Raw genomic sequence first — 27,058 nt, forward strand, 5'->3', positions numbered from 1 at the left:
AAATGATGAATCAGTACCTTCTGGAATAGTGCTGTTCTTCTAATTCATTATTCAGTCAAACTTACAGCCAACGAAATAGCCGTTCTACAAGTTGGTAAACTGGGAAACCACAGAGGATCGGAACCTCTTCTATTTACAGGAAGGATGACAGCCTAAGGGTACTTCATCCCAATAATAACAACATTCAAGTAACGGTGCCCAGGTCATGACAAGCCATGACCCTCCCCATAGCTCCTTCAGGAAGCTGGCTCGGTGCCACCTTTTATCAGCAGCAACAGTGCAACTTTAACAAACAAGAAGAAAAGAAAAAATTAATTTTATATCCTTAAAAATCCCTTTGACCAGTTGAGTAGTTGTGTATATACCTATATGCACAGTCACACCAAGCCAGTACAAGAAATAAATTCACTGACTGAGTAAAACCCTGGTTTGATTAAACAGTACTTTCTCATTTTAATAAAAGATTTAAAAAAAGCAAAGTATAATCCAACTATATCTGAATGGTATTCACTCGTATACCAAAGGAAATTAATTGTCTATTACGGAAAATGGGACTGGGCTATACAGGCTTAACTTTGGGAACACGATATTGCTTTATATTGCTCCAATAGAGCCTTCCATCCCAGTGTTATTTCTACTACATTTTCTCTCTCTGATAGACTAACACAAGTATAAAATAAAAAGGAAATGTTGCCTAAAGCAGTATCACAGCAAAATGAAACAACTCAGGTACAAAGGCTGGATGAAGCGATATTAAAGAGTTTCACACACAGTTAATATCAGGGGAATTTAGGCTCCAGATCACAGCATCTGGGAAGTTTCAACTTCTGTGACTAGCAGGAGAAACATTCCTCTTATGTTACTGCATTCCTATATTGAGTAAATTAATTTATCATAAAGTGAATAAATTAGAACAAGAAACATGTCTGCTCAGGTTAGCATATTTAAATACATATTTCAATCACATTCTATCTATCTTTAGGTTTTTTAAAAGATCACAGAAATTACTTTCGCTTGAAAGATTGGTTACTGTATTAATTATTTTCATTTTGCAGGGGAGTAACAACTGTTGGAACAAGTTATTCAGTTTAAAAAATAGCAGTTGTTTCAGATTAAAATAATAAACTATTCAAATAGTCCTTACACACATGCACAATACCCAATCTTGTTTATATGCACCCACCCACAGCTTCAACATTCATTGAATCCTACCGGGATAAAATCTTTTCAGGTGCTCTGTGCAACAACTGTTTTTCAACTGGCATGTTTATTTCCGATATACATGCCTGGTACATTATTAAATGTTGAAAATAAATCCTACTTTAACCTCTTAAATTTCCAACTGAAATGGAAAAAATACGTCTGGATCACCACGAAAAAATGTTTTCCACAGAAACCCTTTCAGTGGGTGAGCAAGGCTGCTGAAAGAAGAGTAACCTTTGCATAGAATATTTAGGAGTGCTTCTGAAAATTGTATCAGGATTTTCTGTGTAGCTTGAGATACAGAAAGAGAATGGGTGGTCAGGAGTCTTTTACCACACAAAATATAAGACTCACTGCAATAATAATTTTCAATATACCTGCAGCTGAATTTCTATGGATACAAGATGATTTCTGAATTGTAAACCAGTCTTATCTCAAAATTAAAACAAAAAGTGTACACTGCTAGCAATTTTGGGATGAATATCTCAGTAAAATAAGATTACATTCCTACTAATTTGGTAAAAATGACAGTTAGCAGTGTTTCTTGCCTTGTATTAAATGTTAATTACTTTTGTTGTCCTGTTTTCACATGAAAACACAAGTTACATTAGGACAGTGAGCGCGTACTGAGAAAACAGCTATATGTCCTTCACTAGAGTGAAGAGTGTAAGGTTAGGGAATTGCATCCTATAACCCGGAGTTCAAGATATAATGAGCAGAGCAGAGAGGTGTAAGGGTTTACAGCTGTTTCTACTAAACTGCTGTGGTGATGGTGGAAATATGCTCCCCCCCACCAGAAGATGCTCTGCACAGGGAAGATGTTCCAATCAAGAGCTTGCTGCAGATACCTTGTAGGATCCTAATTAAAACACTTATTTTTAAACCTGTCAGTCATTAGTAGGTGCTATTAATGTGTAACTTGGAAGCTTATTCATAAATATGTGACATTTGGGTCACTGAATGAATTATAATGATAGGATTATGGATCAAATTTGGAAGAGTACAGTATAATGTTTGGAAGCTGGTTTACATTTTTTTTTAAATACCTTTAACTTATCTCCTTGCTTAACATTTACAAAGACCTCTTTCTTATCATAAAAGTCCCTGTATATCAAACAGTGATACAGGAAGAAGTTGTTTACATTTTCAGAAGTACCAACATACATCACTTATGACAAAAAAAACCAAGCACTCCATAAGAAATGCTCAATCACTGTCAATCATATGCACTAAAACATACATAAACCAAAGCATATGGTGTGAGCTATATTAAATTCAAACCGAACACAGAATTACAACTATAACAAACAAAAAACAAATAATTACAAGTGACTCATAGGTCTATTTACACATCTCACCAAACTGCTGGAAAGGTAGGTAACCATAGAAACCTGACAGCCTAAATCCAGTACTTTAAAATTTTTATTTAGTTTAAAATACTGAAAACAATGTTTCTATTTGACAAAACCCATATTTTTAAAGGCTTCAGCTTTTGTTTTTCTACTTAAATAAATGCTTAAAATTAGTTCACCTCTCAGTTACTGATAATTTGCCTTTTAGATTTGATTTTATCCAAGTAAAGATTGCCGCTTACTCTTTGTAATATAAAATGTTAATACATTTTAATACCGCAAATTAGTATTTCTAAAATTTCTTTAATGACTGAAATTAAATAATTATATGAAACAAACACTCCTGCACTTACTATTAAATGTTTTGTCTACAGACTTTTCTAAGCTGTACGCTAGCATAAAAAAAAAATAAAAATTACTCAAATTAACTGTTAAAGCTGAAATGCTAATAGCCTTTTCAACTTATAGTTCTTTTTCACTGACAATTACAATTTGCATGGCTTAAAATTTAATACTATGATTAGTACTAATGTCCTATATTTTACTTCATAATATAAATGAGTAAAATATTATTTTTGTAGTTCACTGGCTCTTAGGCTGTAATGTTCAGTGTGTATTTCATTATGCAGATGAGCAATGGATGTCGTCTAACATGATTTAAATGGGTCAACAGTATTTTCCTATTCACATTAATCATCCAGACAGCCACAAAAAAAAAAAAAGAAAAAAAAAAGAAAAAAAAAAAGAAAAAAAAAAAGAAAAAAAAAAAAGAAAGCCTTGGAAACTAACCTAGGTAATCTCTTTTTATCACCGACTCTTCCCACTAGTCAAACAGCAGCAAACGCGCTACAGGAGATGGGAGCCTCATAAAGCGGGGAGCCAAGGCTGGGCGCTGCTCCTCTTGCTGGTGCACAGCTCCTGTCGCAGCTGGTGCCGGCAGCGGGCAGTGCTCCCCGGGCTGCCTGCGGCCCTGTGCCAAGAATGATTCTCTGCCCGCGAAGTTCAATGGGAGCTGTGTGTTGACAAACTGAGCAAATTTGAATCGGCAAAATTCATTCTTGGCACAGGGACATGCGACTGTGCTGAACGCAAAGGCGTGCTGCCCGCTGACGTGATGCTGGCAGCCGGGCTGTCCTTGAGTACATACACATGTCAGAAAACTCCCACTAAAGTCAAAGGACACAGGATCAGGCCATTTATTGCCGACTGTTTATAAAACACATCAAAATTAAGAGCTCTATTCTCAAGCCACATAACCATCATCTACAGCCCATTTCATGTATGGCATATTGCAAACAAAACGGTCATTTATAAGTAACATAGCACTTCTCTGGAAAGGGAAGCTGTTCTAACAAATGCTAAAGGGAAAGAACGTAAGTACAAAACAGGCAGAAAGCAACAGGATGATCAGGTACCAAATGTTCAAACTAATTTAGTCAATAAATATATTATTAGGATTAAAAAAAAAAAAAGCAGCAATCAATTGCCTCAAACACAAAAGTACTGTCGTGCCACAAACTCTCCATAAAGGCAGAGATGACATGTTCGACTATATTACAGTGTAACAGGACTTGCAGAGCTTGCCTGGGAAACCTCACGCTGTTCATATGCCAGGCCAGATCCTGCTGGACAACACAGGGGAGGTCCGAACCACTTGGGGACGAGATGTACAGGCTGTGAGGCACTGGACGGGCAGGCGGTAGGACTCCTTACCTCCTCCCTTATCACTGCTGGACACCCAGCAATGGATGGTTAAGCTTTACCAGTGATTGCTCTCTGCATCCATCCTTACTTAGACACACTGATACCAGCACAGCCATCAATATTTCAGTTTATTTTCTAGTAACAAACTCTTGAAACTGGTTTTGGTTACCATTGAAAGTAGCTGTTATTTGCTAAATAGGTGTCAGTGATACAGCACACACAACATCTCCAGAAGCTATACTGGCCACTCATTTGCCAACACAGTCCAAAATTACTGATTTTGAAATACAAAACCCAATAATACAGTTTGAGCATTGGCCATTGGACTTCTCTGACAGCTTTTACCATGCTTCCTCTTCCCATCCACAGGTGTAAATGAAGAGGTGTAGGAACTGAGCTTCTGCTTTTAAAGTAAGATAATCAACATATGGCAAAGCAGGAGGTTTCAACTATTCAGACCTCACAAGACGTCATTTGGCAAGTATTTCACCAGTACCTAATAAACAGGTGGGTACAGCAGGCACCTTAACTGGATGCAGTAATTGTTCAGTACAAAGAGCTAAGGCATCAGTGGGCACTGACCTGGTGGCTGATTTACGGTAAATTAAACAATAACCACCACTACGATGACTAACGTTCAGTCTTTGCCATGACTTTTTCTAGGTGTTGGGAACATGGAAGAGAGGTCGGCTTATTTCATTCAACCCACGTGCAGGTCAGTGTCTGGCTCACTTGTTCCCCCTGTGCCCTGGCCCATGTAATACGCATCAGGAAGAGTTAAGACAACTGACATTCAACATTTTTGGGTTTCTAAAGCCCATCGTTGGGACTGGCTCCAGCCCTGCCCATCTGGCCCTTTGCTTTCCAATGAGAAAACACAACATTTAGATCCCAAGACCTAGCTGTGAGCCCTAAGCGGTAAAGAAGGACCTTTGGGCTTCTCCACTGCCTCATACTCCATGGTCAACACCCCAGCTACTGCTATGGGAGATTTCCTGGAAGAACTGCAAGCATTCATCTCAGTAAATCACAAATTACAGAAGCTGCTTAATTCCTAAAGAGAGGATTATGCAGCCCAGTTGCACTTATAGCAGTGCCTCTCACCTCTAAATCTTGACCTTGCTCCCAGTCACTTCTCCTGATGCGCACTTTACAGGTATCAGTCACCCACGTAACACCTCCCCATCTTGTACGGTGCTGCAAAGATGGGTACCACATTGCCCATGACAGCCACTTCCCACACAGGTTGACTTAAAAAAAATAATAGAATATTTCTAAACTATTTTCATCAGGTGTTCACTCACTTTGTACAGTTTATTGGACTACTACACCACCTGATTTTCTTAGAGTAAGCAAAGGGTCTTTGCAAGAAATTAGGTCTCCAACTCCTTTTTCTAGACTGAAAAGGGTTTACATAGCTCTTTTCTGCAGAGATAGTAAATCTATGAGAAGCAATAAATGTTTTGATTTCCACAAGATGAAGATAATCTACCTTGTCAGCTAAATATGATAGGCATTTCTTCACAGCAGGCTTTGCTACCTTTTCTGCAAAGCTGGGCAGTAATCCATGGAATTCTCCAGGGGGACATCCCACTTGACCAATTAATAATTTGCAAACTCAACTCAGACCTTTTAGATTGCCTTGCATGATTTGTCAAACATCTACCCCAACTCTCTTTTTTTGTTGTTTTTGTTACAGGTTTGTGGTTTAAATATACAGATTTGCAATAGTATTGCACACTGGAGAGACAGACTGGTGTGGGCAGCAACCTGAGGCCATGGCTGGATCTCGCAGTTGCTCTGACAGGAGCCAGCTGCTTGCAAGTGAGGAAACGTTTCAACCAGAACACAGCTCCCAAGTACTTATTTATTTGGTGCTCTGGTTAGAGAGAAAGAGGTCCACAGAACTGACACAAGAGACAAAATTTATAAAGATATTAACTGCATAAGAAGAAAAGTTTTTGCAAAGGCTTCCCATTCAATTTCATACCAAAAAAAAAAAAAAAGGTGGCTTTACTTCTCAATAAAATTTAACATGACTAGAAGACAAGGGTGCGTAGCTAGCTGCCTTGTGTCACACAAGACACAGGCATATATTGCATTCATTATGGGGAGGACTGAAAAAACAAATAAAAACCAGGCTAGTAGTAAAGCCATGCATGTCGCAAGAAGTACACATTGGTGCTATTAAGAAAAGCCAGTGACCCTGGCAGCCCCTGGTAAATCTGATGATAGTGCAGACCCATCCTGACAGTGCTTCACTAAACCTGCAGATCTGCATGGGGAAACACTGAGGTCTCAATTTTACTGGCGATTTCAGCTGCAATGGCACTATTTTTCTAATGAAAAAATCAGGTCAGTGGAGTTTTTCATTAAACCTCTATCCAGATGTGATGCACGATGTAATACAAACTGTTCTGAGAATTATAAAATAGAGGCTTTTATACTCTTGCTGTCCAGCTCAACTCTGGAGTGAGTGCTGGTGCTCCCACAACTTTCTGCAGAAGCCCAGCCACAGAAACAGGCACCTTTCGCATTTGACTGTGTATCTTTGGTCTGTCTCTTGGAAGACTTTGATCCAACACCTGGATAAATTCTGGGTGAGAAACTTTGGTGCTAAAATATATGAAAGTGCGATTACAGAAGTCATGTGCATTGATAAAATCATGGCTGAGACACGTACAGGAGAAGGTCTCTCCTTCGGACTCTAAAGCAATCCCCAAATCAGCAAATCCAGTCAACTACGTGCTAAGAATCCTGCTCTAATTTTAATCATTGTAAACATGAAGTCCATTTCAATCCACCTATATGGCCTACTGTAAAGTGATGTGACTGTGAATTTGAGTTTTATGACCCTGGCCACAACTTTATAAAAGTCTGGGCTCCTGATTCGCATTCACTGAGCAAACAGCTCCAGCAAAGTTGAACCTGATGTGGCTGCTCCCCCTGCAATGGCACGGTCGGCAGAAGCAATGTGCTTGAGTCTCCGCCGTGCCTGCTCATGGTGCAGTGGTTGGTAGTCCATCACCACCACCTGCTGCACCAGAGGGGATAGGAGAAAACCAGTGGCTTTACCCCAGCCACTCAGCAGACTATTTTCAGCTGGTTGAACTGCCACCTGCCAACCTCCCACCGACCTGTTTGCAACGTCCAGCTGGCTCCCACAGCTGGGGATACTGTTGCAACAAAAGCTGCTGAAGTTTGTCTACCAGCTACCTTACTCTATACCTGAATTTGTGAAACAGTTTTTGCTAAAGATTTATTTGGACAAAACAGACCCCAAAGGAACAAAAGCAAGACTGACTTTATCAACACTGTTTTAGAAACAGCCGCTTCTCCTGCAGTCTTTGGGTTGCTCTGCCATTAAAGTTTTGGCAGAGAACATGCATTAGTTAAGGAGAGTACTCTACAACCCAAAACTCTTAGACAATGTAACAACGCCACTCAAAAAGAAACCTTGGGACAGAGCTGTATAATTCTTGCTGGTACAACTCGATCTTTTCGAGGAAGCAATTTACATCTTCCCAGAAGTGAATTCTTCCCGTGACCTGAGCTTCTGCTGAATTAGTGGGGTGTGCCAGAGCAAGCAACCCAGAGAAGTCCCACGACTTTATTTCTTCAAGGAACACTCATTTCCTTTAATTCTCTGTCATAAGCCACATGTATGTTAATAACAATCAGTGCAGAACGACCAGCAATAGGTCAGAGAGGTGAGACCTGCCTAGTCCCCTCACATGTTAGTTCAGAAAGCACATGGCACAAGCCTCATTACCACATACCACCTCATCCACCATGCAAGGGAGCGACATGCAAAGGACCACAAACCACTGCGGGCAACACCTCATCTCGGTGTCCAACCAGGACGTCTTTGCAGGATGCCTGTCCGCTTTGTCCAGTGGAGAGGGACCTCACATCAACAGCTCCAGATGAGTTCACAAACACGTTTGAGAGCTACGAACCCAAGCAGCATATAGGCAGGTCTGCGGTGACCACACCAACTATTACATAAAGCATTTTTATGTAATAAAACCATTTTTACAACTTGTGGAAGGAGGTTAGGAGCTCATTATTGCTTTTTTCCAACTCCATCTTCACCTGTGTCTATCATAAAATCCGAGGCTGAACTGCTGGAATTTATGTGAAAAACGAACAATTTCTTTGACATATTCCTTCAATGTTTTGCCAAATCTGTTGACTTTCATAATTTAAAAAATATATAAGGCAGGACCTAATTTCAGTTTATGTATAACTAAACATGGAACAGATAATCTGAGAAGTGTACATGTTCCTTTAGGTAACATCTGATATGTCATAAGTGTTAATGTATAAATTTAGATCATGTTCATTACTGCAATAGTCCTTCACGGTTCAAAATAAGCTTGATCTAAAATTGAAACACAGCTTTAAACAGGTATTTTAACCATAAATACCTGAAAGTAAACATCTTTAAAATGGTAAGTTGGAGACTTTATACAGCTGGTTAGAGTGCCTGTTTATCATCTAAATTCGAAACAGAACAGCGCGACTTTCAAAAACACTCATGAAAGTTTTCTCAGTCTGCACACTACAAAGTATGCCTGCCAAAAGACCTCTGAGGAGCTCTGAAGAGGCCTTTATTCCCGTTTCTAAGGCTTCCATGCAGCAGGGCAGTCTGTTAAACATTTGGTTTCCAACATTTTCCTCTTTGTACAGAAATTAAGTAAAGGGAAAGACATCTACTGATTTGGAAAGGACCACGACTCTAAAAGGAGAGCTCCACAGGGTATAAGTCATTTAATGAAATAAACAAACGAACTTTCCATATTTTGTTTCTATGTCATAAAACATTTCCAGATTGCTGTTCACTAAAATAATGTATTTAATATGAACTATCTTAAAGGAATTAAGAAAAAATAATAACTCTAAATTCCCTTGCCCAGGAACATCTGTAGTAACTACCTCTGAGGAACAGCCAAGTTATCATACGGATAAAGCCCTCTGCCAATTAACAGTTCAATTTGTAAATATTACCTTAAATGATTTCTCCTAGATCCTTTCAAAAACATAGCAAGATAATCCAATAACTAAGACAAAAGAATCTTGACACTTCTATCATACTAAGCATAGCTTATATATTTATATATATATGTAAATATATTAAAAATATAAATATTTTTTATATATATATATACACACTGTATTTTTCCGACTGAATTTCATCCAATAAACTGCAAGACCTTACTCTGTGGTATATGAATTTTCATGCCTACTCTCTCCTACAATTAAAACATGACATGCTCTGGTTATGTGACACACCTTATAAAGTGGACTGCACTCAGGTAATCTATTTAAGATGGGGCATTTGTTTCCTTGACATCTCTAACCCAATGTAGTAAACTAAGATTGAGGCCAAAGCGAGTATTTTATCATCCAAGCTGGACAGACTATATGGTGCTGATACATAATAAACAAATGCAGTTGTTTTCAACCTGTGATATGAGGAAACCTGGGAATTTGATGGCCCCATCCAAAGACTGTGAAAATAATATTTTTTTTTAGAAAACAAGTTCATTATCAATTTGTTTCAGCTCCCTACATGGGAGTCCACACTGCCACTGGAGGACGCTTAGAAAAACCCATGCTCAAAAAGCTTGAAGATCACTGAACCAACAGGTCACAGGCAGGGAGGTCTCCTCTCAAGCACAGGGCAGCACTGTTCCCTCCGTGGATGTTTCTGCCTGTCTGACAGTGGATCGCTCGGCTGTTTATCGGAGCGGCACCATGGGGAAGGACACTGTGCCGTGCAGTGCTGGCTGGCAGCAGGTGCCCAGGGCTGGGCTCGCCAGGGCAGGAGCGCAGGGGGACGCTTGGGCACAGGGATGACTGAAGTGAGGGATGGGGAGATGAAGGGCTGAAGAAACCTGGGCAACATGGCAAGAGCCGCTCACAGAAGCGGCACAAAGAACAGGAGCTTTGGTGAAAACTGCAGAGATGGACAGAAAGGTTCAGGGAGAGAAAAGTTACGGAAGTTCACACCGAAGCGTAAGAAGGGACAGTAGAAGCATTTGGCAAAACAGAAGAAGGCAGAAGACCTGGGAATTTGGCAAACAAACCCCAACACGTATAAAGAGGGTAAGAAATGACCAATTGAGAAGAAGCCCTGATTATAACAACCACCTGATTTTCAAGTTTTGAAACAGTTCATTTCAAAACATTTTTCTAGAGTCTGTTCTCACTCTAGATAACACCAAAGACCAGTGGTGTGATCTGAACTGCTGAATACAAAATATGAGTGACTTTTCCTAAAAGAAAACTAGAACTTTACTTCATACAGTGCCTTTCATACTTACTGTGTAACAAACTGCTTTAAATACTGGCAGGCAAACAGCCATTATGCACTCAAGAGCTCATACATAATAATACTTAGCATTTTTATAGTGCTTTTCATCTTCAAAGTGCTTTACAAACAACTCATTAATCTCAACCAACGCACCTGCAAGGTAGATAAATATCTGCATTGTAGGTGGAGAAAGGCACAGAAAGTTCAATGGCTTATCCAAGGCCACACACCCCACTAGCCCCAAACTCCCTAGCTCCTGGCTCCTAGCCCCATGAAGGACCTGAGATCATGCCATCTCTTCAGCCACAGAGCCGTAGGGAGAACTCTCGCTGCGAGAAGGGCAGTGGCAGACCACCAGGAGAGCCTCCCGTTTCAGAAGCAGGTGAGTTCCCAAGCACTGCTAGCCAGCCCCTTCCCCTCTCCCTTACTTATTTTGCAAACCGCTGCACAGCCTCTAGAGCAGGAGATTCCTACAATTCGGACAACAGAAACCTGAAGCCTGTGGCTTCAGAGTACCGCCACAATGCAAGAAAACAACTTCAGCTTCATGCCTCAGGCTTCCTCTATGAAAAACTTGGAATGAATTTTATCTAGCAAGAACAGTAACTCACTCCCCTGCTGGTGACTGGAAGAAAAATCATCTTAATATGATTCTACTGTATGATTGCACTTTTACCTTTTTGAGGTTTAAAAAGATCTGATATGATTTATTTTTCCATGCCTTTTTTTAAAACAACCCTCAGAAATACCAGGAATGTCAAACCTGGAGCAGACAACAAGCCTGGAAGATGTGAACAATACAATACCTGTACTGTGCTACAGCAGACCTTATATTCTCTTCCACAGAGAAAAAGAATAATGAATTTTTAGTAAAGACATCTTTATTTCAGATGTTTATTAGTCACTAGACTTAAATAAGTAAATTTTTCTCTGTTCAGCCTTCACATCCGTGAACCCAGAGCTTTACAAGTTCTCCAGCTACTTCAGTTCCTTGCAGGGTAAACAGCTCATATTTAGAAAAATAAGTCAGACAAACTGTTACAGTAACAGAAAAACAAACAATAGCTGAAGGCAAATTTCCCCACACTTTTCCTTAAGAGATTAAGGAAAAGTCTCTCTACAAGTAATGGTATAACACGCCAGTTAGGTAAACACGAGCAGTAAAAGATAAATGAACAGCAGCAAAAATGTATGGAGCTGAAAGAGTAGTAGGTTCTGCCTGCTTGTCCAGTCGATCTGGACATAAAAGCAGCTTTTAGTTACTCTTCCCCATCTGAACTTTTTAAATTTACAGAAGAAAAAAACCTACCAAGGTCATACAATCCAATACAACATGAAAAAAAACAGTTCTTGATCATTAAGCACAAACTACATGTTCCCCACATGTAGAAAAATTTTAAGATAATTATTTCATTGCTTTAAAGTGGGCTTGTGTCTGACTGCCAGCTCCATGCTTTTTAAAAAAACTATGTCAAATTTACAACTCCTGATGAAAATAAAGGCATATGAGAGCAAACTAAAAATAAAACATACAGGAAATGCAATTAAATTTAATTACATTGAACACTAACATTCACTCTGCAATCATTAAAAAATTCTAAAAACATTTTCTAAATAAAAAATCCACTATGATAATATTCTGCAGCTAAAATAATATATGATGTCTATATAATGCAGCTTTTCCAACAGAATGAAACGGATTAAAGAGAAATATGCAAGAACAAAATTAAAATACAAATTGTATCCACTAAACTCTGGAAGCATAAAAATGATGGTGTAGTAAAAAACCCAGCAACACAGAAACAATAGTGCTGCAACATTTTTCGTTAATTTGTTTAGTAACTTGTCACTTTATTTGTAAGCAATTAATCAAGGGAATTCAGAGTAACTTCTGTCACTGCCTGTGCTCCTGCTCTTCACTGCTCCTGTTTTCAGTCTGGGTTTAAAAGAATCTTTTCTCCTAATTATCAACAAACTAATACCTGGTTTTACCGGTGGTGAGGTATGCTACCCATCAGTACAAGGCAATACTATGTAAAAACAACAAAGAAAACGAAAAAAGCAGGAGGCAAGGCCTGAACACAGTTTTCTTTCAATTCCCTTGGAAATTGTGGTACTACAGGTCTTGGATTCCAGGGAAGAGGGGATCATGTTCATCAGTTACAGCAGCTCCTCTGGGCCTAAGTCCAGGTAGACTGCTTGTCTAAACTTGATGAAATATTGGCGCCATCAGGTAACAGCAGTGGTCAGGGAGACTCCAGAAATGTGTAACTGAAAACTAAAAAATGAAATTAAAACACTGCTGTAGCCAAACAGCCTCTTTCTAAAGGATGAAATAACTGTAAGGCAGAGAATACACAGTGTACAGATTGCTCCTTGTACATGTTCTCTAGCTTTTTCACATACGTATACGAAAGACGAGGCACACAAGTGTATTTTAACAAACACTGATTTAAAATGGAAATACTTTGGAAAGAAACCACTGTGACAAACATACACAGCTTCAACAGGCACAATATAAAAAAAACCCAACCAACAATTGCCCTGTAATCCATTCCCCCTCCCACTTCATTACTTCAAAATATTTTCAAATTAAATTTTAATGCTCATAAATATTGCTAGATCAACAGTGGTGTGATGTGGTGTTTAGAAGCACTGCAAGCTACCCAGGGTTGGCACATCATCATGTCAAACTGTCAAAGAGAAGAAGAGGCAGCAACTCTGTCTCACCAGATGTGCATTTCCAAGTACTTTAGGAATGTGCTTGGGAGCAGGGGAGAAGGAAGGAGGAATGAGAGAAAAAAAAAAAGAAAAGAAAATTACACAATCCTGAATTAAGAAGATCATTGTGACTAGGGGTCCTACAGGTGGTTTTAGCAGAGAAAAGGCCTTTTACAGACTGCATATGTGATCAAACATTACTTCGAAATCATAGTTTGCGGTAGACCAGTAGGACTGTCACTGAAGAATGCTCAAAAGCTCCTAAGCTTTCAATTCAGTTTTCTCATGATTCGCAACTGTCACCGCCAGATCATGTCTAGTCTAGTATGTCTGAATATCATGGAAAGGAAAACCAGCTTAGATTTCATGACACAGACCTCTGCTACAGCTTTAGCACCTGAAGAGCTTCAAAACCAGTAGTAGGTCTTCAAGGTGACTTTGACAGAAACTCAGGTCTCTTCAGAATAAAAACCAAAAATACCATGACACTACAGAAGTATTTTTTGGTAGCCTCAATCTTACATGCAAACTCTACCTATACATAGAAAACCATGCAAGAAATGAGGGGAAGCATGCCAGACCAGCTCAGTTCAGTTTCCCCTGCACAGCTAAAGAACATCCACAACACAGAATTCCCAGCACTTACAGACATGTGGTATGGTTTTTTATGTACTTGTTCAATTCAGCTTCAGGTCTAGGTAGGGTAATTCAGTGCAAAAGCTTGAGTAAAAAGAATACATTATCTAAATCTAGAAAGCTACTTCATGCATGTCCACTGTTAAACCGTGCATTAGGCTGGCAGCTTAAGAGCAGCAGGCATTAGGGCAGCCTCAGGCCCCGTTTCATCCTACTGATGCCACACTGCCACAAGATCCTCCACAAATTACTCCCTCAGCACTGCAGTTTCTCCATCCGTCAGCTAGTGCTCACCATTTCAGCCCCTTTTGTCTGCCATAGCTACCTGTGCTACAAGCTCTTGGAGGCAAAAAAAATGTTACACTATGTGTTCACAGGGCATCTGATCCTGTGATTTTGGACAATGGAGTTATTTGCTCTAAAATACAATATAACTCACAATCCGAAGTCCAGAATTTCTTTAGGGATAACTCAGTCCTTCATTCTTTCTCTTCAAATGCTACATATTACAAAACAAGCTTAGCAACCACCAGACAGCTGTGATACACTCTACCACTCTTCCAGATGTTTTAAATAACAGAACATGCAAGGACCAAGAAGGCAGGGACCTCACTTGTAGTTTGATCCTGTACATAGGCTTGGCAGGGTCATCTTCTGGTGCAGATTTTAAGAGCCTGTATTTTTTTTTTCTTTAATTTAATCCCTAGGGATTGTGGTGTCCTTTGTTTCATTGATTTGCTGTATGAATACAGAGGATGTTAAATCAGTCATTGGGTTCTTTGCAGGGCAACACTAAGATCTGCGTATTGGTTAACACTGCATTTGTGAGATTGAAGAGACCTACCCCTTCAGGAAGAGACAAAGTTTGTCCAAAGCCAGCACTGAACTGCATACCTGGAATTAAAATCACAGGTGTGACTTTCTGTTTCAGACTTTCCACCCTATTACACTGTATTACATTGAGCCTTTGTTTCTATACCTGAAGCCAGGTAAGGAAATGACAGATGAGGACAACAGCCTCTGGCAGGCAATACAAAGTTGTGCATGCAAACAGGGAGTGCTCCTTGCACACGGACATCCCCACGTCTAACTCTGAAGACTGAGTGAGCATGATAAAACCCACTTTGGAAACACAGCAGCAAGCAAAGTCCCTGTGATGGGGCATCCCAGTTTCTTGGTAGAGGCTTTCCCAGAGCTTTCTGGTATTTTTCCTTCAGAGTCAGTAGCCTACGCATGCAGCTGGACACAGCCCTTAACAGAGAATCACCACACCAAGCTGGTAAGCTGCTGCAGATGGTTGGAAAAGCTTCAGAGTTCTGCGATGGGAATGGAAAGAGGAAGCAGCTCGTTTCTGCTTAGGGAAAGGTCCAGGTCATCTTTAAGGAAAACTTTGCAGAATGAAAAATGACACATGTAAAATACATTTCCAAAGAAGTTCAGTTTTGCTTGAAGGCTTACAGCTAGGCCTACCTCATGTAACTTCTGGTATCTAAAAACCTACCTGTCCAACATATTTACCACAGACTAAGTCCTGGCAGATAAAGGACACTGCCTGGACCTGGCCACCCAAGATACAAGGCACGCAAAGCAGAGAAAGCATCAGAAAAAGGCTGAAACTAAGTACTCTTGTCAAGAATTTTGTCTCTACTTGGATTTTAGTTGTAACTGCGATGGTGACTCTCCAGCACCAGGTTCTACAAAGAAGGCAAGACTTTTCAGGTGCTGGAACAAATGGCTGCATTAGCAGGCGTGAGTCAGTAAAGCTGGTGATGTGGCAGAAAATGTTGAGTTTCAGCAGCTAGCCAGTAATTAAAAACACTCAGATAATGCGTAATGTCACTTACACAGATCACTTACATGTAAGTGCACATGAAAACGCTGCTGCTTTATAAGCCACCTTCCCTCCTGCCTCAAACTGGACCAGGGAGCTGCCAGCCGAACACAGCCTCCCCTGCAGCGCCTGGTTTTCAGGCAGATCAACAAGTTGATCCAATTCACGCCATGGCTGGACATCTGCTGGTGACTTCCCTTCACTTAAAGGCACTCTTAGCTAATGCTGATTAAGAAACCTAAGCTCACGGTGAAAGCACACCCTACAAATCCACCCACAGCCAGCAGTGATAGATCTTGTCAGAACAAAGGCGCTGTGTGCTGCCAACAATACATTACCTCTCAACTGAAAGAGGAGAACAATTAAACACTTTATTGAAAGGGGAATATTTTTCCTCTTGTGCCTCAAACCATAAAAGTGCATGTCTCCCCCAGAGTTACTCATTGCTGCACTGTTGAAATGGGAATAATTCCTCATCTGCCTGATTCTTTTCAAGACAGGGATGAAACTACCTTAGGATCATTTGAAAAACGTTAAAAGTGTACTAAAATCAAATGGTTTGAACTTCCACCATGCATCATTTGCAGCTGATAAGGCTAATGTTAAATTCTGGAGACATGAGTCTGTCTACAAATTAATGGAAAATGTGAATTAATATTGTTCTTCCAGCTAATTGCCCAGCTCATATATTGCACAGTGCAGCCAAGCATCATCTGATCTCAAAAACCCTCTTGCAAAAATTTTCAATCACTTTCTCTCATTTGCCAAAAAACCTCAGAATTACAGGACAATCAGTCTGTAATATCAGGAAATCTTTAGTCAAGTCTCCCCAAAACTGTTATCTGTATATGCTATGGTTAATTTTTTTTTAAAATGTCAGCTTTTGAATGTTACCATAAATAAGGATTAATTTTTTGAGTTGTACATTTCTAAGTTTCTTTTTAATGGTGACGAAGACACGGATGAAGAGATACTTTTAACATATGAATATTAATAGTGCAAGAAGATTTTTATGGCTCATTCTTAACAAGTGAATAATCTTATCTATGTTGAGGTTTATGGTTAAATACACTTATCAAAGGACAAGCTACAACAACTTTTAACAAATAAATGTAACTCTTATTCCAAAACACATCAGAAAGATGGAAACAGATTGATTCAGTAGCATATAGCAGTTCAAGAATCTGGCATGCATGCTTTGATCTCAGCAAAAAAGAAAACTACCTTGTTTTGAGCCCTTCTTTCACTTCCTCTTAAAAATACTGAAAACTCTGCATTTCATGAGGCTATGAGCATTATCAAAGGCTGCAGACTAACAAAACACAAGATACGGACCATGTGTATCAGAAATACTGCTTAGTAAAAAACTCACTGAAGTTTTTATGGATAACTCAAGAGAAAGAAGTCTTGTATTAAACAGTCATTAATGTTCCATCTCCTGACCCAAATTCACTCAATTTCTTAAGCTGGCTTGAATGTTTTATGTCAACTCCAGTTCCAATGCAGGAGTGAAAAACCCCAGGTTCCCATTTGGACAGAATGCCCAAACTGGCTAAATATTGATAAGGATAAAGACTGACTACAAATTAAGGTTAAGGTAATGGAAATTACATGTCCCTAAAATACAGTCCAGTACCTTAATTTTCACAGGGGTGTCCCCTGCTTCCATGAGGACCAGTAGGCACCCTCAGCCGCATTCATGAAACAAAGCTGGGCACAGGTGTTTGATCAATTCTGGATAGCATACTAGTAAAAGGAATATAAAATGAAAGGAAACTAAGCACACTGTGGGAAAGATGCCTCAACTCAGTTGTGTTACCGATTCTGCTAACTATTCAGAAGGACGCTAGATTCTCTGTGGCAGGCTGTGTGGGTGAGGTGGTGACATGCCAGCAATTCCAGGTTCCTGCCTACAGAAGTAAGTTAGTGACAGCAACAAGGTATCAGAAAAGGCTGAAAAAAAGATTGCCAGGGAGTGGAGACAGTCCTCTCCCCTTGCAGGTGGTGGAATAGGCAATGGTTTTGGATAGATATGACTCAGTAAAGTAACTGATTTGATCTTGACCACGTTTTTGGAAATCAAAAAGCCATGGAAATGGAGATTTGAAGATATTTACAGCAGGCACTTTATTTACCCACCTCCCAGCTGGAGACTCCACAGCACACTTCTGTACACTAACATGCAGAGTTCAACCTATAATGATAATTTAAAAGTTGACTATCAGTTTTACCATCTTAAATGGCAAAGCCATGTCTGACCACAAAGAAAAACACTATGTAAATTTTTATATATATATATATGCACTGTAACTGAACAATGTAAACCAAATCACTTCATATTGCTTCACTCATTTGTTATACCTTCTTCAATTAGTCCACTTCTCTGCAGGGTTTGAACTAATATTTCTAACTTCTGTAATGCTTCTGAATAGTTTGATGATTTTCATATAAATACCCTGCTGGAGAAGAGTTTATTATTCCCCTGAAATACTCAATCTTGCCTGGACTAACTATGAAGTACAGACAATACTCAACCACGCATTACTGAGAAGACCTGTGAACCAAACTTGTGATTTATACAGCCCAAATAAGAATGCTCTGTAACAGCAAATAAAAAAAAAAAGAAAAAAAGACAAAAAAGACAAAAAGACTGGTTTCTAATGAGACTCAGCACTTCTAGGCAAACTTGTTTGAGGCTTTGAAGCTGTACTGCAAAAAAATAGAATTCCTGCTTTTTTAGAGGAAGGTTTAAAAACACATTTATGGATCTCCTCTTCATTTTACTACTGAGGGGAAAAGAGTACTGTTCAGAAAAAAATCTGAAACCAGTAATTTCTAAAGGGCTTTGCAGAAGAAAAGTATCTCACAACATCTCACACACTGTGGTCTTGGAGACAGCTACACCTTCTATCTGAAAGCAGTTTCCAGGTTTATCGGTACCTGTTTAGAAGCCTGCATACGAATTCCCAGTTCCACAAGGGGCTTAACTAGCCAGTGTACAAGCAGAAAGCCTGAGAACAGACTACGTATCTAAGAGATGTATCATACGCTGTCAGTCTACAGTGACTTAACTTTAAAAGTCTGGCCAATAATACATCACATAGATTATTATAGAATACTTATTCATTGTTAGAGATAGGGAAGCAAGATCAGAAATCAGTTGTATCAGTAACTCATTTTACAAGGGATGTCTTCTCACCAATTATTTTTGTGTGGCTCAAAGCCTTGAAACTTCATTACAAGAAAGCAGGGGCTTCTACTCTACAGTAATTTACTTGCCTAAAATGAATAAATCAATAGGACACTACTATGCCTTAAACCATCTGAGCTGAATTTGTAGACATGCAGTTCTTTGATGTCTTCTCCTTTATCTTATTACCAATGAAGTATCACAGATGCAATTATTGCAATAACTGAAAATGTCATAATATGTAATTAGACCATTTACAAGCCAATGAATCACCATATAATCCGTACTATTCCCAGGTACCAACCGTGACATGACACACCGAGTTGAAGTGCCCATGTTTGGGATGTTCCTTGGTTTTCTTTTACAAAACGGTAAACACAATTCACACTTCTATGCAATACCTGTAAAATTATTTTCAAATACTCTTCAAGTATTTGAAGACTGGTGGCAGCTAAAATGCAGTTCAAGACACTTCAAGGCTTCTCTGAAATGCCGTGTTTGAGCACACAAAATTTCACAAAGGTTTGTGCAAGCCACTCACACTCTTACAAAGTTGTGTACCTTCTCCTTAGGTTGACAGTGTTGCAATTCTGCCACTAGCAAGGCAGAGACTATTCAAACAAATTCCCAATATGCCTGCTGAAAAGGTACAAACTGTCTTTTTAACTTCCTACTATTTTTCATTCAACTTATTTTCTTTTTCAAATACAATAAACATTTTTTTAGGCTAGCCTAAGTCCTTCTGATAAGCGGAGGTAGTATTTAACCAGTATAAAAACTTCCCAGATCTTTGCTGTTCAAATGCACTTAACTAGAAACAGTTCCACAACAAAGAAAACTTTCCTTTCATGATTTATAAAAACATGACATCAGAAATATGAAAAAAATATCACAAAAGAGGCTACAAAAAAGTAATTTTTGCTCAATTTAGGTAGAACAGATTCCCTTAGGTGAACAAAATCTAATTTAAATTACTTCTGTCTTTCAGTATTTGCAAATTAAATTATACCCAACTGTTCAATTCAGGGAAAATTTGGTTTAGTTTAATCAGTCCTGTCTGAACTATGACAGTTTTGCTTTTTCAATTTCTAGAAAAGTATATCCACTAGGGGAAGCTGAACAAGGTTTGATGCCTAAAGGGAAGGTATGAAGGCTTAACAAATTTAAATGGCTTGGTTCTTTTAACTGGATGACAGCCGTTGGGTTTCTAGGTGTGGCTGGGGCTGGAGCTGGTGGCAGGGCATGGACACCCGACCAAACAATATCCAGAACAAAAAGGCTGCAGACGCAGAACTGCTGAAGCAAATAATGAACAGCTGTATGAAGCTGCATGCTAAATTTAAATTCATTTGAGATTCAAACCCAAAAGATCATTTTTTGTATGGTACCATATATCAAGAAATTTGATTCCCTTCCACACACTTCCACACATGTGAAAGAGTGAAGGTTTTGACAGCTGTTAGAAATAAAACAAATAGGAGACTCTGAAAGCCAAATGTTGCATCTCTTCCCAGAGTTCAGCTGATGCTCAGATTCTAAGAGTCTGGTCAAACTGAAATTTCCTTATAGATATGAACCTTCACCACTGAAAAAAAAAAAAAAAGTTATATGGCACTTCTGCCCTGCAAAATTCAGGATTAACTATGAAGAAGAGGCCTTTACATTTTCCAATGTTTTTCAAGACTATTGGGACAGAATGAAAAGTACAGCGTAAGATCAGAATCAGTAACATAAGAAATGGGATTGAAACTTTGTTACACCAGCTGTAAAGCACTGCAATACCAGGCTTCAGCTGACAGCGGTGTTCAGTTTGATGTTTACATTAAAACTAATCTGGGATCACTCCATCCCCTATTACTACATGAAGTATTCAACAGCCTTAGAAAAAATATTATGGTACAAGTCTTTCATCAAGATCATTGTGAGGTATTTCCTTCCGTTCACACATTTGATTTTCACAACGGGAGCTAAAAAGAAACACAGAACGCTACAGCCCAGCGGGCTCACAGTGGTACCCAACAGGAGACTGCAAAGCACCGGGGAAGGAACGGGAGGTAAATAACACCGCGTCAGAAAGTTTGTTTTGTGCAAAACTTCCAGCAAAGTGCAACATCTCGTACAACTGCTCTTACGCATCAGTAAGTCAGTAAGACACACAGGAGCGAAGGTTACGGGGTAGGAAAGGGGCCCTCGGGCGGCCCTGGGAGCACGGGGGGTGCCGGCCCGGCAGCCTCCCGCACACTGCCCCCCCGGCACCGGCACCACTCCGCAGCTGCGCGGGCTGCTAGAAAACGCCGCGCACGCGTATGCCGGGCCACTGCTCCTGTCACACTCTGCACGGTAACAGCAGAAACTGTCGCAGCAAAACTCGAGCAGGTCACTCGCCCGTCGCGGGGCTGCCCGGCCCTGCCCCGGCCCGGCCCCACAGGCAGCAGCGGCGCCGGGCGGGAAGGGCGGCCGGAGGGCAAAGCGCCGCGCCGGGCCCGCGCCTCCCCCTCCCCCCCCGCCCCTCCCCGCGGCGGCGGCGGCGCGCACTCACCTCCGCGCCGCAGCACGTTGACGGCAGCTCTGGGCGCCGCCATCTTGCCCGTGTGAGGCGGGGTCACGTGGCGTGCGCCGGGCCGGGAGCGGGGGGCAGCCCTGGCCGCCTGGCGCCGGGCGGCTGCTGGGGGCAGCGGGGCGGCCGGGGCCGCCTGAGAGGGAGGCGGGTCCCGGCAGGTGAGCGCCGCCCGCTCCTTCCCTCAGCGGGGGCGTCGTCCGAGTGCTGCCGCCGCCGTGCAGACCTCGCCCGCTGCCCCCGCGGTCCTGGCGGGGCGCAGCTCGTCCCCCGGCGGGCTCGGGCCCGGCTGCCCCTGGGCTGTGGCGATGGGGCGGGAGCGCCCCCTTCCCGCCTTCCCGCCCTCCAGCCCTCCCGCGGCGGGGGGCCGTGGGGCAGGGCGCGCTGTGCCGTGGGGCTCGCCCGGCGGCGCCGGCAGGTGACAGCGCTCGCGTCCTGCCCTACGGTGGGACGCGGGGCGGCCTTCAGGCGGTTCCCCTGCCGTAGTGCTGAGGTGCCCTGCTGTGCAGTCCGGTCCCGCTCCGCTTTGTGACACACCCGGCCGGCTGGGACACTGCTCCGCACCAGCCAGAGGCATGGCAGCGCCACTGCGCTTCCCAGAGTGCGGCTCAGGCTCGCAACAGTCGCAACCATATTGGAGCTACCTCATGATTTACACACACACACCCCCCAACCTTTTTTTTTTTTAATTATTTTTTTTGTACTTTTGTGAATAAAAACATGAACTACTATTTATGAACTAAATTCTTATTTGTTGTAAAGGCCTATGCAGAATCTGAAGGCTAAAGCTTGAACCCTAAACTCAAGTATTTTTCTAGCTCAACTCATCATTTCATCTGCATAGCCAACCATTGTGTGTTTAGAAAAGATCTAAAAGCACAAACTTTTCAGCAGAGCAGCATCCTTTCAACCTTCTTTTTGGGACTGGTATCACATACCTTAAAGAAATACCCAAAGACCATCTCAATGCAGTGTTGGTGTGGTAGGTTTCATTTTCAGTCAAGTAAAAATCAAACTATACTTCTAAAGTCCATTCATCATTTTTATTTTCCACTGGTTTGTTTCCTGGCCTGCATTTAGCTTGCCTGTATGAACAATTAAACACTTTTTGAAATTAAGTTTTTATGGCTAATAGTTGTGTGAGAAACATTACAGGACAGAAATCTGACACTTAGCAGGCAAATACTAAACCCAAAGGAATCAAATCACCAAACGAATGAATGAATAGAAGCATTGGGGTAGTGGTTGCAAAAGCAGAGGGAAAACCCCAAAATGTAGAAGTAATGTAAGTATCCTTTCTCATATTCTCACACAGAGGTAATGATCTTTGTATCCTTACACACATGCACATGTACACATACAGTGGTAACCTGTGGGATAAGCAAATTCTTGAGTGAGAACTGAGGCTGTGTTGCTCTCCAGATTTATTTATCTCTGGTGCAGCTGCTGCTAGTAGTTTTTAACTTAACATGTACAAATTTTGTAATTTAATTAACACGAATAGAGAGACACAAAGCCCGAGGCAGATGGGAATGTTGATGTTATTTACCCCCTGTACTCTGGAAAAAGCCTGGAAAATATATGAACGTAAAGGTTACACTGTAAGTATTTCTGCCTTTAAGGAACAAATTCCAAGTGTTCTCTGACCAAAAAAATGTGCCGCAATCCTTTCAGTGGTCCTATACAGACATTGCTAGCAAAAGTGCATTATGTAGTCAGCTGCCACAGCACGACAGGCAGCCTACCATACAGCTTATATCCAGACCACATAGTAGTTTAAAGATCAATACAATACCTTGCACTGCCTCCAAAAAATAAAACAATCCACTTTATAGCCACCTTCTGCACCAGCTGACATGTTTCATTGTTATTCAGTGAGGGGAGAACGAGAGGGTTTTAACAGAAGGAAAATAAAGCTAGAAGTAAATGAAGAAACAGCATTGCTAAGCTGCCCAGTTAGACCTCGTAAGCATCATTACCCGCTGCTCACCGGTGAAAGGTATGCACACATTTCATTTGCAAGGCAGAAATCTTGTCCTAACTCTACAACATAGTATGGTCTGTCAGGAGTTTTGAATCTCATCAGGCATCACTCAATCTTATTTTCTATCTTGGCAAGGCTTTAGGAATGTGGACACCCAACCGCTGGTTTTATGACAACGATGTACAGTGTAAAACAATCACACATTATGCTGCTTGGCGTAAGTAACAACAAGTATGCTGGAGTGGGCATGCTTCTGTGTGCCTAAAGAGAACAGCACACTTAACATGGAGGTAGCCATGCATGCATGATGAGTAATTCACCATCTTTTCCTGAACTGTCACTAAAGGAAAGAAACCAAGTGCTCCAAGGTAGACTAGTCCCACCTTTCTTATGTGAGTAAGTATTTCCTACTCAGTGGAATGAGGCTGCTGTTAGAGAAAATGTAGTGAATACTTGGCTTTTGCCTACAGCCATAAGGCCAAAATGCCATACTGGCTGATGGCATAATAAAATGCAGGAACTGGAGACAGTACTAGTTATGTTGCTGTTGCCTTTGTAATTACCTTGTCTTTAAGTGTCAGGTTATTTCACAGATACTTGTAGGTATGTGCTAGCGGTTAGACTGGACCAACTCTTTCTGCATATCAGAAACCAAGAGGGGATTGATCAAATTACGACCTATTGGATTCCAAGAGAACTGTGTAATTTTCAGTCTCTGGATAAATCTTAAGCCTAAACAACAGTCATCATTCAGTAGTCTCTAATTAATGCTTAGATGCAGGTTTCCTCTCACTAAGAAATGTAAATAACAGATACAGGTTTGTTAGGAGCTTTATACCAGTAAACTGGGGATGAATATCTCAGAAAAGGAGAGATACACCATATCCTAACACAGCAAACCTGAAAAATCATACTCTGCTGTGTTCAAGTTCTTTCACCAAAGAAAATACATCACTTTTCCCTCATGTATGTAATTGTCTTTTGTTTACATTTGGCATATCCTCTGAAATGTTTAAGATGGACACTGATGTCTCAAGCTGTCCTGAGCTTCAAGGTTGAGAGGCAGCTTTGGAGAAATCACTTTTCAGCTCAGGCTCTTTTGAACACATCTGGTGGGTTATGTTCTTCCAGAAGAGTCTGTCACATCCCATCTCATTTAGATTGGCTCTGTGCTGTCAGTCAGCATGTTCTAAATGTAAAATACCAACTTTATTTCCTCCCAAGATTGGGCAGGCTGATATTAAAATAAGCAAAAGATCTACTAAGGAAGACATAAAGGTAGGTTTTTAAATGCAAGTTTGAAAGCACTCTGTAGCAGTCTGTAAAAGAACAGTTAAGCTTTATGTATACATGAAATCTTATATAAAGCAATATAGAAATATCCTTCCAGTTCAAGTATAGCAGGGGGATACTGGGGTTAGGCTTAAACTTCTTAGACTTTCCTACCTAAGATTGTCTTAAAAGATGATTTAGTTCCACATTTGCTGATGAGGCTGGTACTGTTTGGGTCCTGCGCTAATCACAGATGGGTGTCCTTTTTTCAGCACCGAACAGTGTCTTTTGATCCATAGTGAGACAGTCTGGAGTCCTGAACTTGCAAAAAACCGTAAGCCTCCTACATCAGTGATACAAAACATACAGAATCAGACAGAAGCACACCAAACTGCTACGTCACAGCTCTAGGGAAAGCAAAACGACATCTTCATGGTCCCTATCATATTAAATTCATTCTAGGCCAAGATTTTATCTTTTCCGTGAAACTATGAAAGTTTAAAAAACACAGACACCCCATACAGCTCTGAGGAAGGCTTAACTGGAAAACAGACAAGTGTCTAAAAATAGCAGCTGTTGAACATGGAACACTTCCCTTACTGCCATACCATTTAGAAACAAAAAAGGGGATGTCAAACTCTTCCTATTGATCTAGATTTCTTTTTTAAGTTTTACCTCTTCAGCTCAAACTGTGCAACAACTGTAAATGAAGCACATACCTCCTATATGAGGCATGTTTACAGCATTACGTGTCCTTTATTTACTAAAGAAAGAAGATAGTGCTACTCTTAGGGGAAAAAAACAGCGCACAGTACTGCTCCTGCTATATAGAATTTTTGCAACGGCTAAGAGGGAATTCTGAAATGCTCTTCCCAAGGCTTTGTCTTCATCATGTCACTACCTGAGATTCCTTCAATTTGGGTGGGAGCCTTGTATCTGAAATGAGCTTTGAAGAGCAGAACGAGGACATTTCCCCCTCTTTTCTCTTTGTTTTCCTATTCTGGAGAATTAAAAATATTTTGAACATGGAAATCTGGACATTGTTAAGATTAATGATCATTTTTACACTAGCTTGTACTGTTATAGGTCTAAAAGGAATCTCAGATACAGAGTCTGTAGTCTCGTTTCTTGCAATGCCTGTTACTGAAGGCTTTAGCGTAAGGAACAAAGAACCTAGTAAGCATGTATTTGAATGAGTAGGTTTGAACAGCAATTGGTATTTGTATTATTTTCTTTTTACATTGTAAAAAAGACTTGAGTGATAGGGAGGCAAGCTCATTCCTACAATTTTCGCTCCACAGTTATAAGCCACTATGATGGCAGATAGCATGCTCTGCCTGAGCAAAGCTTGCATCTATTTTACTGCTTTGTGTAATAGCTTTCCTTTTTTACTGGTTGCACTACATTTTTAACCTCACAATTCCAAACACTGTCACGGATGTGGTAGTAGCCTTTTGTAAATGAAACATTATCATAGATAGATAAAACTCAGGGCTCAATTGGAATCTTTCTGATCATTGGAGAAAGAGCTAGCATTGTAAAATGGCTGGAAATAACTGAGAGCATGGGGGAAAAATGTTCCCCATGACTTTTTTGGAGAAAACTGAAATGTCTGCAACAGATACTTGCTTATGAGATATAGATTTTAATATTTTACCATGCTGTCTTTCTGTCAACTTCAAGTCCAAATTATTCTAGCAAGCAATGTTTCACAAAGCAGTAGCATTAGAGAATAATATTTTTCAGTTTGAAAGCTGAGAGTCCAAGCTTTTAGGTGATAGGCTTACGAATATAACAGGTATTTCTAGCTCTAACAGTTTGATACTGATGAAATCAGGTCAGAACTGACACTGGGAGAAAAGGTAAAACAGCAAAATATGCAACGTAAGATTTTCAAGCCTTCTAGTGTCTGACAGTCATACAATATGATAAAGGAAAAGCATAAAGAGCAACAAAGTCTCAGTGAGAGACAAAAAGGAATTGAAAAAACCATCTATATAAGCAGACGTAAATCCTTCGTATAGACATTATGGGCTGCTTACCCTCCTGCTGACATTGCAGAGAGAGACAAAAGGTCAGTCCTGAATTGCCTAAACTGCCACATAGCAGCTTTGTGTGTTTGTTCATAGAAGGCATGGACATTTACTGCCCAAGATACTGCTTCAGCTACACAGACCTTTATTCCCCCTACTACAGCAGCTAGTGTCCTTCAAATCCTGTAGCTTCAGGTAGCTCACTTTCTCAATTCTGAAACTACAGATATTTTGTTGTATTTCTTCAGGTTATTAG

General features: G+C 40.6%; 1 protein-coding gene across 8 annotated transcripts in view; it reads right to left on the reverse strand.

The window, feature by feature from the left end:
- Window positions 1-27,058, reverse strand: part of METAP1D (methionyl aminopeptidase type 1D, mitochondrial) — a 56,520-nt gene that overhangs the window by 27,782 nt on the left and 1,680 nt on the right. For 2 of the 8 annotated variants that reach the window (XM_055812056.1, XM_055812053.1), the window contains exons 1-2: window positions 21,496-21,613; window positions 17,906-17,960 (exon numbers count right to left, since the gene is read on the reverse strand). The exons of 1 other annotated variant lie outside the window; for it this stretch is intronic. In XM_055812056.1, the coding sequence (XP_055668031.1) occupies window positions 17,906-17,948 (43 nt within the window). In that variant the 5' untranslated portion in view covers window positions 17,949-17,960; window positions 21,496-21,613. Of the gene's footprint in view, window positions 1-14,779; window positions 14,830-17,905; window positions 17,961-21,495; window positions 21,815-27,058 lie in introns of those variants that run through there. 5 more of the 8 variants (XM_055812058.1, XM_055812059.1, XM_055812057.1 and 2 more) reach the window with 5 other exon arrangements.

The sequence above is a fragment of the Falco peregrinus genome, chromosome 8 (genome assembly GCF_023634155.1).
Source record: "Falco peregrinus isolate bFalPer1 chromosome 8, bFalPer1.pri, whole genome shotgun sequence".
Lineage (NCBI taxonomy): Eukaryota > Metazoa > Chordata > Aves > Falconiformes > Falconidae > Falco > Falco peregrinus.